The 18,859-nt window shown below is 44.8% G+C and overlaps 1 protein-coding gene across 2 annotated transcripts in view; it reads left to right on the top strand.

Moving 5' to 3' along the window:
- The first annotated feature begins 793 nt into the window (after positions 1 to 793).
- Positions 794 to 18,859, top strand: part of smad2 (SMAD family member 2) — a 160,359-nt gene continuing 142,293 nt past the window's right edge. For both annotated transcript variants that reach the window (XM_072497449.1, XM_072497450.1), the window contains exon 1: positions 794 to 1,408. In XM_072497449.1, the coding sequence (XP_072353550.1) occupies positions 1,161 to 1,408 (248 nt within the window). In that variant the 5' untranslated portion in view covers positions 794 to 1,160. The remainder of the gene's footprint in view (positions 1,409 to 18,859) is intronic.

The raw sequence follows: 18,859 nt of genomic DNA on the forward strand, positions 1-18,859 counted from the left end.
TCTTTGGACTGTGGGAGGAAACCGGACCCACGCACACACGGGGAGGATGCGCAGACTCCACACAGACAGTGACCCAAGCCGGAATCGAACCTGGGACCCTGGAGCTGTGAAGCAATTGTGCTATCCACAATGCTACCGTGCTTGGTTTATGTTAAATGAAAATTATCCACTAATTCATCATCAAATTGGAAAAAGCATGAATTCCTGTCTCTGATATCGTTAAGTACTCCATACAACCCGCAAAGTAAAGAGCTGCTGGGTGAAACTGTAAACTGTCCCTATTTCCATTGAGAATCCAGCTGCCAGGAGCAGGCTGGCGGAGGAATACACCAGCAGGCATATTAAATAATAAGCCCCAGCAATTGGGAACTTCAAGTCATGGCCCAAATTACCAATGTGTAAATTTGACGCTGGCAGAAATAGATTTCCTATCTCCATATCGAGGCCTTTTCTCATTCAACGAGATGCTCAATTTACTTATAGTCCCTGGAACTAATTTTTAAGAGGAGGGACATACTCCTTGACCGCTTTTCCCCCTCCCCCCCCCTCCCCAAAGAAAGGAGGGAAAAAAAAGTTTTGCTGAGGCATCAACCAAACCTGTTGACCGGACGTTCCTCGCGCACGCCAGAAAATGATTGACGTGGACGCCAGCCAATGGCTATCGGCTGTCGCTCGGGTTCGCCCGATCGGCCCGGTGGCGGGCGGCGGGCCGCACCAATCAGGGCGGAGAGCGCTGGCGAGGGGTGGGCGGGATTTCCAGGTGGAGCCGAGGGGGAGGTTGGGTTGGGTTGAGCGGTCGCGGGGAGGTTGATAATCGGTTCTCGCCGTCAATCAAAGAAAAAACAGGGAGCGAGGGGGGCCGGGGGGAGGAAAAAAAAAATCAGATCTTCTCAGAGGAGGATGCGAGAATTAATAACAAATTAACGCAGAAGGACAACGACATTGTTTTGTTTTTGAATGGAAACTTGATTTTGTTTTAAATCGTTTCGATTGATGAGCGGCGGTTCGTGAACAGCGCGAGGCACGGTTGTTTGAATTTTTGAATCGTGGTTGCCGTTTTTTTTTACGCCGGCGGCCTCCTTGTAAAATTCCCTCCACCTCTTTCCCTACCTTACCCCCTTCCCATCTCCCCTTTCTCTCCTTCCTTCCCGGCTACAACCATGTCGATCTTGCCCTTCACACCGCCCATCGTCAAGCGTTTGTTGGGCTGGAAGAAAGGCGGCGAGTCGCAGTCTCCCTCCCCCCAGTCCCCGTCCCAGCAGCAGCAGAACAACGGGCAGGACGACAAATGGTGCGAGAAAGCCGTCAAGAGCCTGGTGAAGAAGCTCAAGAAGACGGGGCAGCTGGACGAGCTGGAGAAGGCCATCACCACCCAGAGCTGCAACACCAAGTGTGTGACCATCCCCAGGTAAGGAGCGCCCGAACCGCCGCCCTTGCTCAAACTGCCGGCCCCAGACCAGTTGCATTTTACTGGCACCCACTCGAAGTAATTCAACCCCCCCCCCTTTCCTGTTGTAAAATTAACTTGGCCGGCGGGAGCACATGTACGTCCCGAGGCCAACACTCGTTTGTATCATCACTCCCTTTGGTAGTCCAAGGAAACTTTCTTTGCAATTGTGTCTGATTTGATGAGTATTGGTATTTAAAAGAGCCCCATGGCCGAGTCTGGTCTCTGCCGATTATAAACATTGGTACTTGGTGACATTGGTGCAAGAGGTGGTGGCTGTTGGCTTCTGGAAAGCAATTCTTTATATCTAACGCATAGGTAAGGGACGTTTATACATTAATGAATATAGCTTTTTTTCTCAAAGGAATATCGTAATTTTGTTCATAAAGTGGGATGGGTATATCTTTATCACAACATAGATCTGGACCAATATGCAATTTTGTTTCTTTCTGTCCTTGTATCTTATGTAATTCAACTAGGGCCGAGATACATTTCCTTTCTCTTTTGAAGGAGAGTGATGTTTATGACTACTTGGATAAGGATTCTCAAACCCTGGGCTAACTCACCACGTGTGACCTTAAATGTAATTTTTTGACGATTTGACTGATGGAATGTTTTAATATCTGGCAGAATTGGCATGAGTCGATTTCTCCATTTTTTTGGGTGCAAATATACTTTATTTGTAAAATACCTGAAAGAACATCACAAACATTTCAAAATGGCCATTACACAATGGAATAATATTTACGTTGTCCGTTTACATCAAGTTGCACTCTTAGAGGTGCTTCAATATAGTCAAAGAAACATTACATATATTTCAAAATGGTTGTTACAAATAGTGCAGAGGCATTTAAGTTGTCTAAATAGATCAATTTGTACTCTTAAGGTGCTTCAATACAATTGTGATACATGTAATATTCACTACACATTCAATTTCAGTTATATAAGCCTGAGGGGGTTCTATACAATTCCCAGCCCCTCAGTTCACGGTGGTTAAAAGATCTTAGACCGTGGCCTCCCCCCATTGCGCCTCTGTGGTGGCTGCCCTAACCTTTCATTGATTCCCTACAGTTCAGAAGGATGCCATTCAGCCCATCGAGTCTGCATCAACCTTTCAAAAGAGGACTCTACCCATGTCCACTGCACCGTCCTCCCTGCTCTATCCCTGTAATCCTATAACCTAACCTGCACATCCCTGGACACTTGAGGGGCAATTTACCATGGCCAATCCACCTTACCTGCACACCTTTGGACTGGGAGGAAACCAGAGCGCCTGGAGGAATTACACGCAGACAGGGGAGAATGTACAAACTCCACACAGGTGACCCAAGGCCACAATTGAGCCTGGGTCCCTGGTGTGGTAAGGCAGCAGTGCTCACCACTGTGCCACCGTGCCCTCTGTGGTGCACCCCATAGCATGTAGCCCTAGACTTTGGAATGTACAAGTCTGCAACATTAGATCGAGGACAACTCTTTGGATTTGGACAGACCAAAGAGCGTCTGTCACTGGGTTGATGATCCTCCAGCAACAGCCGATGTTTGTTTCGGTGTGCGGCCCTGGAAACGGCCCGTAGAGCACAGAGTCTTGCGTCATGTAACTGCTCGGAACGAACATTGACAAAGAAAACACCCCCGTCTCTCTCCGGACTTTTCACAGGAGGTGGATAACGTGCTCTTCCACACCGCAGTCACTTAGAGGATAACATGCGGATGGGGTGAAACTCTGGATGTGTAGGAAGGATCTGATAGGGGGGGCCTTTCTCACCCCTGGCCAAGCCAGGTCTTGGTGCTTGTTTGAAAGCTCTGGTGATGAGGCATTCTGCCAAATGACCATGATAGTTTGTTCAGGGAACCATCCGACAGAAGTCACCATCTTTTTCTAAAGGCCTGCTAGGACATTATGTGCCGATCACTGCCTTTTCCACGAGGGGCAGGTGGTACGGTACGGTCCAACTACTTGGAGCATTCCGCGGCAGCAAGATCAGACCCATCCTTCGCAACACTAGGGGGCAGGGAGAACCTCAACACGTAGTGACACACGGTGTTTGCGTACTGAAGATCTATGCACAGCTTGATGCAGCTGCATAGAAAGATAGCCATCAGGATTAGGGTGATGCTGGGCATGCTTTTACCCCCTTATCTAGAGATTTATACATTGCGTCCCTTCGAACGCGGTCCATTTTGGACCCCCAGATGAAGTGGAAAATAGCTCGCTAATCGTCGCAAAGCGGGAGTAAAGCATAGTTGCAGTTTGCACTGAGTGCTGAATTTGGTGCATTTGAGTGTGATAGTGAGAGTTTGGTGACCGAGGGAGTATAAGGCTTCATTTTTATCTAAAGTTTAGTCTTTCTTTTATTTAGTTAATTAACTTAAAAGTTGCTGTTTGGTTTAGAAGAAGGTGAATTTTCAATCAGCTTTAAACAGGCTTCTACTTGTAGGCACTTGCAGCTGGAGCTTGTTAATTAGTTAATTGGATTAGGCCATTTTTTCCGAGGCTAGATTCACAGTATAAAAGTGATCCCCTTCAGTGCAGACTTTGTTTGCACTGAGTGCTGAATTTGTGCATTTGAGTGCGATAGTGAGAGTTTGGTGACCGAGGGAGTGCTGAATTTGTGCATTTGAGTGCGATAGTGAGAGTTTGGTGACCGAGGGAGTGCTGAATTTGTGCATTTGAGTGCGATAGTGAGAGTTTGGTGACCGAGGGAGTGCTGAATTTGGTGCATTTGAGTGCGATAGTGAGAGTTTGGTGACCGAGGGAGTTAGGTGAGGAGGGAGTAAGGTGCTCCTTTCATTTTGTTTCCGACATTTCCACAAAGAGTGAGAAGAGAGCCAGGAGTTTACAGAAAGTGTAGCTGACTGGGAGCAGAGTCGGATGGCGGAGATCTAGTTAGTCCACACGGCAGCTATATTCTGTAAGGTAAGAGGGGATGGAGGCTAGGCCAGTTACATGCTCCTCCTGTAGGATGTGGGTGGTGAGGGATACCACCGGTGTCCCCGCTGACTATACCTGTGGGAAGTGCACCCAACTTCAGCTCCTCAAAGACCGTGTTAGGGAACAGGAGCTGAAGCTGGATGAACTTCGGATCATCCGGGAGGCAGAGGGGGTGATTGAGAAGAGTTACAGGGAGGTAACCACACCCAAGGCACAGGACAAGAATAGCTGGGTTACAGTCAGGGGGAAAAAAACAAACAGGCAGACAGTGCAGGGATCCCTCGTGGCCGTTCCCCTTCAAAACAAGTATACCGTTTTGGATGCTGTTGGGGGGGATGACCTACCGGGAAGGCCCTAGCGGCCAGGTCTCTGGCACTGAGTCTGGCTCTGGGGCTCAGAAGGGAAGGGGGAGAATAGAAAAGCAATAGTTGTAGGAGATTCAATGGTTAGGGGAATAGATAGGAGATTCTGTGGTCGCGAGCGAGACTCCCGGAAGGTATGTTGCCTCCCGGGTGCCAGGGATGTCTCGGATCGTGTCTTCAGGATCCTTGAGGGGGAGCAGCCAGAAGTCGTGGTGCACATTGGTACCAACGACATAGGTAGGAAAAGGGGTGTGGAGGTAATAAACAAGTTGAGGGAGTTAGGCTGGAAGTTAAAAGCCAGGACAGACCGAGTTGTCATCTCTGGTTTGTTGCCGGTGCCACGTGATAGCGAGGCTAGGAATAGGGAGAGAGTGCAGTTGAACACGTGGCTGCAGGATTGGTGTAGGATGGAGGGCTTCAGGTATTTGGATAATTGGAGCGCATTCTGGGGAAGGTGGGACCTGTACAAGCAGGACGGGTTGCATCTGAACCAGAGGGGCACCAATATCCTGGGAGGGAGGTTTTCTAGTACTCTTCGGGAGGGTTTAAACTAATTTGGCAGGGGAATGGGAACCGGATTTGTAGTCCAGCAACTAAGGTAGCCGATAGTCAGGACGCCAACGCGTGTAATGAGGCAGTGGGGAAGGGAACACTGACAAAGGAGAGTACTTGCAGGCACGGAGATGGGTTGAAGGAAAAACCCCAAGGCCTTTTACACATATGTGAGAAATATGAGAATGACTAGAGCGAGGGTAGGTCCGATCAAGGACAGTAGCGGGAGATTGTGTATTGAGTCTGAAGAGATAGGAGACGTCTTGAACGAGTACTTTTCTTCTGTATTTACAATTGAGAGGGGCGATATTGTTGGAGAGGACAGTGTGAAACAGATTGGTAAGCTCGAGGAAATACTTGTTAGGAAGGAAGATGTGTTGGGCATTTTGAAAAACTTGAGGATAGACGAGGCCCCCGGGCCTGACGGGATATATCCAAGGATTCTATGGGAAGCAAGAGATGAAATTGCAGAGCCGTTGGCAATGATCTTTTCGTCCTCACTGTCAACAGGGGTGGTACCAGGGGATTGGAGAGTGGCGAATGTCGTGCCCCTGTTCAAAAAAGGGACTAGGGATAACCCTGGGAATTACAGGCCAGTTAGTCTCACTTCGGTGGTAGGCAAAGTAATGGAAAGGGTACTGAAGGATAGGATGCCTGAGCATCTGGAAAGACATTGCTTGATTAGGGATAGTCAGCACGGATTTGTGAGGGGTAGGTCTTGCCTTACAAGTCTTATTGAATTCTTTGAGGAGGTGACCAAGCATGTGGATGAAGGTAAAGCAGTGGATGTAGTGTACATGGATTTTAGTAAGGCATTTGATAAAGTTCCCCATGGTAGGCTTATGCAGAAAGTAAGGAGGCATGGGATAGTGGGAAATTTGGCCAGTTGGATAACGAACTGGCTAACCGATAGAAGTCAGAGAGTGGTGGTGGATGGCAAATATTCAGCCTGGATCCCACTTACCAGTGGCGTACCGCAGGGATCAGTTCTGGGTCCTCTGCTGTTTGTGATTTTCATTAATGACTTGGATGAGGGAATCGAAGGGTGGGTCAGTAAATTTGCAGACTATACGAAGATTGGTGGAGTTGTGGATAGTAAGGAGGGCTGTTGTCGGCTGCAAAGAGACATAGATAGGATGCAGAGCTGGGCTGAGAAGTGGCAGATGGAGTTTAACCCTGAAAAGTGTGAGGTTGTCCATTTTGGAAGGACAAATATGAATGCGGAATACAGGGTTAACGGCAGAGATCTTGGCAATGTGGAGGAGCAGAGAGATCTTGGGGTCTATGTTCATACATCTTTGAAAGTTGCCACTCAAGTGGATAGAGTTGTGAAGAAGGCCTATGGTGTGCTCGCGTTCATTAACAGAGGGATTGAATTTAAGAGCCGTGAGGTGATGATGCAGCTGTGCAAAACTTTGGTAAGGCCACATTTGGAGTACTGTGTACAGTTCTGGTCGCCTCATTTTAGGAAGGATGTGGAAGCTTTGGAAAAGGTGCAAAGAAGATTTACCAGGATGTTGCCTGGAATGGAGAGTAGGTCTTACGAGGAAAGGTTGAGGGTGCTAGGCCTTTTCACATTAGAACGGAGAAGGATGAGGGGCGACTTGATAGAGGTTTATAAGATGATCAGGGGAATAGATAGAGTAGACAGTCAGAGACTTTTTCCCCGGGTGGAACAAACCATTACAAGGGGACATAAATTTAAGGTGAAAGGTGGAAGATATAGGAGGGATATCAGAGGTAGGTTCTTTACCCAGAGAGTAGTGGGGGCATGGAATGCACTGCCTGTGGAAGTAGTTGAGTCGGAAACATTAGGGACCTTCAAGCAGCTATTGGATAGGTACATGGATGACGGTAAAATGATATAGTGTAGATTTATTTGTTCTTAAGGGCAGCACGGTAGCATTGTGGATAGCACAATTGCTTCACAGCTCCAGGGTCCCAGGTTCGATTCCGGCTTGGGTCACTGTCTGTGCGGAGTCTGCACTTCCTCTCCGTGTCTGCGTGGGTTTCCTCCGGGTGCTCCGGTTTCCTCCCACAGTCCAAAGATGTGCGGGTTAGGTGAATTGGCCAATGATAAATTGCCCTTAATGTCCAAATTGCCCTTGGTGTTGGGTGGAGGTGTTGAGTTTGGGTATGGTGCTCTTTCCAAGAGCCGGTGCAGACTCAAAGGGCCGAATGGCCTCCTTCACTGTAAATTCAATGATAATCTATGATTAATCTAGGACAAAGGTTCGGCACAACATCGTGGGCCGAAGGGCCTGTTCTGTGCTGTATTTTCTATGTTCTATGTTCATAGGCCAGACCTGCGCCACATGCAGCAACGGGACTGTGCCTCACACGTTCTTGCCTGCAATGGAGAGGGAGCATCGCTTCCACATGCCCAGTTTTTAGTTCATTATACCTACTCGCTCCTTCCAGTTTCTAATGCATGCCTTGGTCCCTCTGAACCATATCTGCAGTACTTTCAGACCATCTGACCTGCTGGTGAAGGAGACGAGGGATCGGTCAGCCCAGTTTCCAAAGAGCATGAAGAGCCACGATTTACCTTGGCACCCGAGGCCAGTTCAAACTGGTCACGGGCGTTGGGACAGTCCGTGCACCGACAGTGGATCTGAGCAGAAGACAGTGACTCTGTCCATTTTTCTCCATCTCTTGAGTGGTGGCAGTCATACAGTGGTGGTCTCATTGGCGTTTGATAGAGAACTCTAGGGTCTTGATTCAGTACGGTAAAGGAATAGTGGGTATAAGCCTGTTGCAATTGGTGTTACTTGGAGGTGATTGATGTTTCCATGTCATTGCTTTTATCCTTTTTGGTGATACTAGTTACAGAAGTGTGGTTAATTCTGTTTTTATTATTATGGACAGAGTGTACAGAATGAAAAATTTCATTGGGATGATTTAATCTGATTTTTATTTTTGTTTTATAGTATAGTTACTTGAAGAAACATTCGGATTAAGTTTCTGAAATTCAGTTTATTTTTATTCCTGCAACTTTTCCAAGCATGAAAAAACACCTATAGGGCATTTTCCTATGTTAAAGATGCAAGGGAGAAAAAAGTTATTTTTATGTTGGTATTTGTTCCCCGAGGGGAAAATAAGAACATGTTCAATTCTCTTTGAGCCAAAATGGGAGAATTGTTGTCTTTATCTCAAAGAACTGTCTCTTTTCCTCCAGCACCCAAGTAAGGGGCAAAAAAGGCATAATGAATATATTATAAATGCAACCCCTCTCTTTAATTTGATTCAGAGTCATCTCTGCCTAGTGGTACAACTAATATATTATGAGGGAAAGACAATTAAATTACAATTAATTGAAATTTACCCTATTTTGCTGATATTTATAAGAGTAAGTAGATTAAATCCTGCTAGTGGCCAGGGACAGCAGGGTGTGACTGCAAGTCAGGCAGGTAAAGGGAACCAGCAGTCAGGAACTCAGGAGCCTCAGCCCTTGACTCTGTCCAACAGGTATGAGGCACTTGCTCCCTGTGTGGATGGCGAACAGGGCTGCAGGAAGGATGAGTCAGCTGACCAAGGCACCATGGTTCAGCAAGCCATTCAAGGGGAGGGAGTAAATAGGCAAGTTGTAGTTGTAGGGGATTCTATTATCAGGGGGATAGATAGTATCCTTTGTGAGCAGGATAAAGAGTCCCGCATGGTATGTTGCCTGCCCGGTGCTAGGGTGCGGGACATCTCTGACCGGCTTGAAAGGATACTGGAGAGGGAGGGGGAGGATCCAGTTGTTGTGGTCCATGTTGGTACCAACAACATAGGCATGTCTAGGAAAGAGGACCTGTTTAGAGATTATAAAGTGCTAGGATTCAGATTGGAAAAAACAGGTCCTCAAGGGTCATAATCTCCGGATTACTGCCCGAGCCACGGGCAAATTGGCATAGGGAGGCAAGAATAAGGGAAGTTAACACGTGGCTGAAAGAGTGGTGTGGGAAAGAGGGGTTCCTTTTCATGGGATACTGGCATCAGTTTTGGGACAGGGGGGGACCTATACCGTTGGGATGGTCTCCACCTGAACTGAGCTGGGACCAGTGTTCTGGCGAAAAGAGTAAATAGGGTGGTCAATAGGACTTTAAACTAAAGATTGGGGGGGAAGGGAAAGTCAGGGAACCAAGAGGTGAAGTAATCAGTGGGAAGCGTAGCTGCTTAGGAATACAAAAAAGCACGAAAAGACAGAACTCAGGAGAGGTTACAATAGTCCCCATCCCACAAAATATGACAGTGTATGGAAAGGCTCAGTAAACCAAGGTCCACCACACTAAGAAAACAAAAAGGGACAGTCAATAGAGAATTAAAGGTGCTATATTTAAATGCGCGCAGTAGATGAGCTTGTGGCCCAGATTGTGACTGGCAGGTATGATGTGGTAGGCATCACAGAGACATGGTTGCAGGGGGTTCAGGACTGGCATTTAAACATCCAGGGATTCACAACCTAGCGAAAAGACAGAGAGGTGGGCAGAGGGAGCGGGGTTGCCTGGTTAATTAGGAATGAAATTAAATCAATAGCACTAAACGACATGGGGTCGGATGATGTGGAGTCTGTGTGGGTAGAGTTGAGGAACCACAAAGGCAAAAAAAACCATAATGGGAGTTATGTACAGGCCTCCTAACAGTGGTCAGGACCGGGGGCACAAAATGCACCACGAAATAGAAAGTGCATGTCAGAAAGGCAAGGTCACAGTGATCATGGGGGACTTCAATATGCAGGTGGACTGGGTAAATAATACTGCCAGTGGACCCAAGGAAAGGGAATTCATTGAATGTTTACAGGAGGGCTTTTTGGAACAGCTTGTGATGGAGCCCACGAGGGAACAGGCCATTCTGGACTTAGTGTTATGTAATGAGCCAGACTTGATTAAAGATCTTAAAGTAAGGGAACACTTAGGAGGCAGTGATCATAATATGGTCGAATTCAATCTCCAATTTGAAAGAAAGAAGGTAGAATCAGATGTAGAGGTGTTACAGTTAAATAAAGGTAACTACAGGGGCATGAGGGAGGAACTGACGAAAATCGACTGGGAGCAGAGCCTCGTGGGAAAGACAGTAGAACAGCAATGGCAGGAGTTTCTGGGAGTAATTGAGGACACAGTACAGAGGTTCATCCCAAAGAAAAGAAAAGTTATCAGAGGGGGGATTAGGCAGCCATGGCTGACAAAGGAAGTTAGGGAATGCATCAAAGCAAAAGAGAAAGCCTATAATGTGGCAGTGGGAAGTCAGAAGATTGGGAAGGCTACAAAAACAAACAGGATAACAAAGAGAGAGATACGGAAAGAGAGGATCAAATTTGAAGGTAGGCTAGCCAGTAACATTAGGAATGATAGTAAAAGTTTCTTTAAATACATTAAAAACAAACGGGAGGCAAAAGCTGACATTGGGCCGCTCCAAAATGACGCTGGTAATTTTGTGATGGGAGACAAGGAAATAGCCGAGGAACTGAATAAGTACTTTGCGTCAGTCTTCACAGTAGAAGACATGAGTAATATCCCAACAATTCCGGAGAGTCAGGGGACAGAGTTGAATATGGTAGCCATCACAAAGGAGAAAGTGCTAGAGAAACTAAGAGGTCTAAAAATTGATAAATCTCCGGGCCCAGATGGGCTCCATCCTAGAGTTCTAAAGGAGATAGCTGAAGAAATAGTGGAGGCGTTGGTGATGATGTTTCAAAAGTCACTGGAGTCAGGGAAAGTACCAGAGAATTGGAAAATAGCTGTTGTAACCCCCCTGTTCAAGAAGGGAACAAGGAAAAAGATGGAAAATTATAGGCCAATTAGCCTAACCTCGGTTGTTGGCAAGATTCTAGAATCCATTGTTAAGGATGAGATTTCTAAATTCTTGGAAGTGCAGGGTCGGATTAGGACAAGTCAGCATGGATTTAGTAAGGGGAGGTCGTGCCTGACAAACCTGTTAGAGTTCTTTGAAGAGATAACAAATAGGTTAGACCAAGGAGAGCCAATGGATGTTATCTATCTTGACTTCCAAAAGGCCTTTGATAAGGTGCCTCACGGGAGACTGCTGAGTAAAATAAGGGCCCATGGTATTCGAGGCAAGGTACTAACATGGATTGACGATTGGCTGTCAGGCAGAAGGCAGAGAGTTGGGATAAAAGGTTCTTTTTCGGAATGGCAACCGGTGACGAGTGGTGTCCCGCAGGGTTCAGTGTTGGGGCCACAGCTGTTCTCTTTATATATTAACGATCTAGATGACAGGACTGAGGGCATTCTGGCTAAGTTTGCCGATGATACAAAGATAGGTGGAGGGGCAGGTAGTATGGAGGAGGTGGGGAGGCTTCAGAAAGATTTAGACAGTTTAGGAGAGTGGTCCAAGAAATGGCTGATAATTCAATGTGGGCAAGTGCGAGGTCTTGCACTTTGGAAAAAAGAATAGAGGCGTGGACTATTTTCTAAACGGTGACAAAATTCATAATGCTGAAGTGCAATGGGACTTGGGAGTCCTAGTCCAGGATTCTCTAAAGGTAAACTTGCAGGTTGAGTCCGTAATTAAGAAAGCAAATGCAATGCTGTCATTCGTCTCAAGAGGCTTGGAATATAAAAGCAGGGATGTACTTCTGAAGCTTTATAAAGCATTAGTTAGGCCCCATTTAGAATAATGTGAGCAATTTTGGGCCCCACACCTCAGGAAGGACATACTGGCTCTGGAGCGGGTCCAGCGGAGATTCACACGGATGATCCCAGGAATGGTAGGCCTAACATACGATGAACGTCTGAGGATCCTGGCATTATATTCATTGGAGTTTAGGAGGTTGAGGGGAAATCTAATAGAAACTTACAAGATAATGAATGGCTTAGATAGGGTGGATGTAGGGAAGTTGTTTCCATTAACAGGGGAGACTAGGACCTGGGGGCACAGCCTTAGAATAAAAGGGAGTCACTTTAGAACCGAAATGAGGAGAAATTTCTTCAGCCAGAGAGTGGTGGGTCTGTGGAATTCATTGCCACAGAGGGCGGTGGAGGCCGGGACGTTGAGTGTCTTTAAGACAGAAGTTGATATATTCTTGATTTCTCGAGGAATTAAGGGCTGTGGAGAGAGAGCGGTTAAATGGAGTTGAAATCAGCCATGATTGAATGGTGGAGTGGACTCGATGGGCCGAATGGCCTTACTTCCACTCCTATGTCTTATGGTCTTATTTATTGTGGAACATTTCCAGTGTCATTGATAACTAATTCAGCCTACATGCTTAAGGAAACAATGCAATACTTTTTTGTTAACTTTTTGGAGATTATGCGATCGCTTTGTATTTATTTGTCAAGCTGTTGGATTTCATGTATTGATTCCAAAAATGTTTGATCTATAAACAAAACAAATACTGGATATATGTAATGTATGCTGAAAATACACTTCATCTGAAGCAAAATGTGTAATATTGGAGACCTTGAACAAAAAAGATTATGCCCCAAAATTTTCGTCTTTGCTTATTCAAATACTGATTAAACTGTTTATGTATTTCCACCATTCTGTCCCCTTTCCTCCTCCACAAATTACAGCAAAACGAAAAGAAAGTGATTTCTCTATTAGTACTAAATTCTTATTCCTTTCAACCATACGTGTAATTTATTTATTGTTGACTGTGCCCCCCAGGCTGGGTTAAGTATTAAGTGGCAACATGGTTTAATATGCAGCTAGAATGCGCAGTCTTGTTTGGTGTTGATGTCGAGGCTTATCATAGTATTGATCTGTAAATACTACGCCATTTTGATCTGCCTGGAAAATGGAAGCAATTTATTTATACTATATTTTGGACCATATTACTGTGGAGGCTTGGTATTGGGTTTTAAGTTGTTGAATAATTCTACCAACAGATGGTTCATTGACAACAATTCTGAATCAGATCTTTTTTCATTTTACTTCTATACATTGTGAATATTTTGCTTTTTCTTGATTCATCATAGGCCATTTGGCTTTTACCTGTGCAGAATCTGTGAAAGCTATCTAATTAGTCCCTCCTGCTAATCTTTCCCTTTTAACCAAGCATATTTTCCCTTTTATTATTTATTAAATTTTGTTTTGAAAGTTATTAAATCTTCTTCCAACGTCCTTTTATACTTTATTCTTTCACGGGATGTGAGCGTTTCACTGGTAAGGCCAGCATTTGTTGTCCATCCCTAACAGGCTTGTGAGGTCATTTCCGAGGGCAGCAGAGTCAACTATATTACTGAGCTGCATGTAGGCCAGATTATTTCCATTCCTAAAGGACATTAGTCCTTTTATGAGTTTTTACTACAATCGCTGATAGTTTCATGGTCACCATTTCTGAGACGAGCTTTCAGTTCGATGAATTTAAAGTCCACCGGCTCCTGCAGTGGGATTTGAACTCTCATCCTCCGAACATTAGCCAAGGTCTCTGGATTATCAGTATGCCACTGCCTCCCATACGCTTATCATAACTCACTAATTACCTTTAAATCTGTCCTCTGACTACTGAACCTGTATGTCACTGGAAACAGTTTCTCCTAATTTTTCTCAAAACCCTTCAATGCTTTGAATACTTCCACCAAATCTTCCTATAACCATCTGTGCTCTAAGGCATATAACCCACTTTCTCTATTCTCTCCACATAATTGAAATATTTCACCCTGGTACCATTTTAATAAATCTCCTTTACACACCCCCTAATGTTCCCTCATTTCAAAAAGAGGACAACACAACATGTAAAATATAAATAAAGCAAAATCTTTGTAGAAATATTGAACAATATTATTTAACAATAGTGCTCCAGTCTTTCTAATTCTCACTGGTCATGGAAAGCCTCCAGTGTACTGGTAAACACTGTATACTCTCTAGGGCCAGCTGTGTGTGGGCATAGTCGCAGCAGGGAAACAGGCTGCACCTCTCTTATGGCTGAACAAACTTCTTGAAATGTGGTGCTCAGAATATGCCACAATGGTTCAACTGGGACCTCACCAGTGTTTTGTAGTCTCAGCATAATGTCCTTGCTTTTATATTCCACGCCACTATTAATAAAGCCAAGGATCCTGTATGCCTTTTAGCAGCCTTCAAAAAACTTTGTACGTACAGCCGTAGGAACAGTCTCCATTCCTGCTTCCCTTTTTATATTGCCTCTTTTCATCCTTGCCAAAATGAGTTGCTTCACACTTGTGTCAAATTTCATCTGTTATTTGTCTCTGCATTCTGTGCCCTCCTGAAGTCCGTTATTCTCCTCACTTCTTGCTACGTTTCTAAATTTTGTCATCTGTAACTTGTGCAGCCCGATGCAAACTGGAGAAACAGCATCTGATTAGGCACTTGCAGCCTTCTGGACTTAACATTGCGTTCAACAACTTCAGACCATGAACACTCGCCTCCATTTCGAACTTTAAGAAAAACCTTATTTTGTTCCTCCCACCCCACCATCTGTAACTTGTTTTTGATTCGTTTTCACAGATCGCTGACCCTTGTTCTGCTATTAACACACTCTTCAATCTTGCCTTTATGCCATTATTAGTACATTCTTTAGTCTTCAGTACTAACAGTCCCTTTATCTGGTGTTGATGAGAGCTTTGCCAAATCTCTCCTGAGCTCCTACCTATCCCTGACCACCTATTTTGCACTTCAGTGTAAATTCTATCACATTTCTACTCCGGTGGATTCATCTGGATTTAAAGTGTTAACTCTGTTTCTCTCACCACCGATGCTTGTTGAGATTTTCCAGCATTTTCTGTTATTTGAAATGATGCCCTCCTATACTTGAGACATATTGACCCCTAAGGAAGACACTTGTACACTTACTGTGGTCTGGGAACCGTCCATTCACTCTTATGCCAACACAAAAATCAAAACAGTGTGTGCTGGAAATCTGAAATAAAAACAGTATTGGAAATCAGGTAAGAAATAATTTGAGGATAGAGAAACCATTCATATTTCAGATAAATGATCAGGTCTGATGCAAGATTATCAGCCTGCAACATTAATTATTTCTCTCTCCATAGATGCTGACTGAACTGCTGAGTGTTGCCAGAATTAAAAAAATTTTTTTTTTTACTACTTTCTGTCTTCTGTTATTTAGCCAAGTTTTTAACCATGCAGGCAATGCACCCTTCACTTCCATCAGATCTCATTTTGTTATCATACCGTGAGCTCTCATTTCGTTATCATATTTATTGATACTTTATCATATCTCTTTCTCTGATATTAATCTGCATATCTTTAGATATCCTAGGACTCTGATTCTGGATGCCATTCTCTCAGTAATTGAAATTGACCATAAAGGAGTGACCAAGGCCCATTGAACTTACTCTGCATTCAGTGGCTGATCTTGGGTTTCGCCTCCATTTTCCCACCACTCTGAGAGACAAATAATCTGTGTATCCCAGCCTTGAATGTATTAAATGATGGAGCATTCACAATCCTCTGGGATGGAGAATTCCAAAGATTCACAACCCTGAAATTACTCCACATCTCAGTCCTGAATGATCACCCCATTATCCTGAGACTGTGCCCCCATGTTTTAGATTCCCTGACCAATGGAAACAATGTGTACACCCTGTCAATCCCCCTCAGAATTTTGTAGGTTTCAATGACATAGCCTCTCATTCTTAACTACAGAGAATGGAAGCTCAATTTACTCAACCTCTCATTATAGGACAACCGCATCATTCCAGCAGCCAATTTAGTAAACCTCAACTCTACCGCCTCCAATTTTTGCTCCGCAATTGTTTCTTAATACTTTTTTTTTTGACAAGTTGTGCCAAACATCTGTCTGAAATTTGGTCATTGGCCACCTGAGTGAGGAAAAAATGGAAATGTAGCTCCTTGCGTGAAAATGTTAAACAGGCCTGGTGTAGATAGTCTCATAGTACTGTTTGGGAGTTCCAGGATTTTGATATATAAAGAACAGTCACGTATTTCAAAGTATTATGGGATGTGATTTGATGGGGTCCTTGCCCTTCCAGATGATGGAAATCTCTGGGTTGGAAGTTGCTGTTGAAGAATCACCTTATTTAAGGAAGGATATAAATGCGTTGGAAGCAGTTTAGAGAGGGTTTACCAGATTAATACCTGTAATGGATGGGATATCTTCTGAGGGAAGGTTAGTTAGGCTAGACTTGTATCCACTGGCGTTCAGAAGAGTAAGAGGTGACTTGATTGGAAAATAGAAAATCCTGACCGGTCTTGACAGGGTTGATGTGGATAGGTTGTTTCCTTTGTGGGAGAATCGAGATCAGGGATCACAGTTTAAAATTAAACTCATCTGATGAAGGACCCGCGCTTCGAAAACCAGTGATCCCAAACAAACTTGTTAGACTTTAACCTGGTGTTGTAAGACTTCTTACTGTTTAAAAATAAGGGGTCGTCCATTTAAAACTGAGATGAGGTAATTTTGTTCTGAGGGCAGTGAGTCTTTGGAAATCTTCTTGAAAGGCAGTAGAAGCAGAGCCTTTGAATATGTTTACGGCTGAGGTGGATAGGTTATTGGTAAGCAAGGGGGTATCGGGGGTAGGTGGGATGCATCTTTGAATGGCAAAGCAGGCTCGAGGGGCTGAATGGCGTACCCCGGTCCTTGTTTGCAAGGTAAAGTTGCCCCAGCCCCAGATGACCGTAGGCTGCTTACCCCTTTGAGGGCGAGAGCTGACTGGTGGTGATTTAACTTGAGGATCACGAGTCTTGGGTGCGCTTGAGTTGAGCAATCTCTTTACAAAGTGTAGATGATATCTGGGGTTTTGAAAATAGCTGACCAGGAACCCAAACCGCCAGTAATTAAGGGAGAGCTGCAGCAGGAAATTGCTGACTTCAAAAAGGATAATCTTAAGGAAACAACGGGACAAGTGAAGAACGTATTGCCGGACGTAGCAACAATTGAAGCAGAAGAGAAAGTGGCAAAAGAAGACGCAGCAGCACAATGAGTAATTTTATTCTGATTTGCGCTGGACATTCCACAAGCATTACCTTCTAGCTATGTATCTCTTAAAAACTTGGATATTGAGATAACTGGCTGGCTCCTACCCAGACGGTCTCCTCCCCTCCCCCATTTTTCTTCCAAAAAAAAACTACTGACCATTTTGGCTGGCTTTGTACTGTTGGTGGCACTAAAGAGCTTACATATCCAAGAGGAGCCCAGGAAAGACTGCAGGAACCTTAATCACCAAATGTCTCTGAATGGAAAGAAAATGCCAAGGACAAAATCAACTTTTGTAGAGTGCCATTTTGTTGGAGCTTTTGGCATGCACAAAAGCTGACGTTGCTTTTGATATGCAAATAAAACATTTAAAATCTTTTTTTAAAAAAAACTTGAGGATCACCACACCTCAGGCGAGAAGCAAGGTTGAGAAGGCGGGCCTTCATGAATAACATCAGCTGGTACAGGAAGTGAACCTGCGCTGTTGGCCTTGCTTTGCATCACAAACCAGCTGTCTAGCCAAGTGAGCTAAACCGGCCCCCTTGTTTGGATGCAATCCTTGATGAGTTGCTGCAGTGCATCTTGTAGATAGTGCACAGTGGTTAGCACTGTTGCATCACAGTGCCAGGGCCCCTGGTTCAATTTTGGCCTTGGATGACTGTGTGGAATTTGCACTTTTCCCCCGTGTCTGCGAAGAATCCAGTTTCCTCCTACAGTCCAAAGATGTGCAGGTTAGGTGGATTCACCGTGCTAAATTGGCCCTTTAGTGTCCAAAGTAATGGTTAGTTGGGGTTACGGGTATAGGGCCTAGGTAGGGTGCTCTTTCCAAGGGTTGGTGCAGACTCGGTGGGCCGAATGGCCTCCTTCTGCACTTTCAGGATTCTAAATGATATGCAGCAGTGGTGAAGAGTGTAAATGTTTACGGTGGCGGATGGGATCCCAATCAAGATACCTACTTTGTCCTGGATGATGTTAAGCTTCTTGAGTGTTGCAGTTGCATCTATCCAAAAAGTTGGGAAAGAAATCCAGTGCACATTTGACTTCTGCCTTTTATGCGATGGAAAGGTTTTGGGAAGAAGGATTGTAGGCCAACTGCCGCAAAATACCCAGTCTCTGACATGTTGCAGTAGCCATGATATTTATGCCTAGTTAAGTTTTTGGTCAATGGTGTACCATAGGGAATTAATATTTCTGTATTTGATAATGGTAATGCCACCGAATGTCATGGGGAAGTGGTAGACTGTCTTGTTGGGAGTTGGTCATTGTCTAGCACTTAATGTGGCATGTAATATTCACACTATACATCATAGTCATAGAGTTTTACAGTGCAGAAAGAGGTCCTTCGGCCCATTGCGTCCTGCTGACTATCAAGTACCAACTATCCTAATCCCATTTTCCAGCACTTGGTCCGTAGTCTTGTATGCAATGGCGTTTCAAGTGCTGACCTAAATACTTAAATTTGAGGGTTTCCGCCCCTCCCACTCCTTCAGGCAGTGAGTTCCAGATTACAACCACCGTCTTAGATGGAAAAAGGTTTACTCACACCTCCTTTAAATCGTCTGCCCATTATTTTAAATGTATGCCTGGGGTGGTGCAGTGGTTAGCACTGTTGCCTCACGGCACCGAGGACCCGGGTTCGATTCCGGTCTTGGGTCACTGTCTGTGTGGGGTTTGCACATTCTCCCTGTGTCTGCGTGGGTCTC

Source organism: Scyliorhinus torazame, chromosome 3 (genome assembly GCF_047496885.1).
Source record: "Scyliorhinus torazame isolate Kashiwa2021f chromosome 3, sScyTor2.1, whole genome shotgun sequence".
Taxonomy (NCBI): Eukaryota; Metazoa; Chordata; class Chondrichthyes; order Carcharhiniformes; family Scyliorhinidae; genus Scyliorhinus; species Scyliorhinus torazame.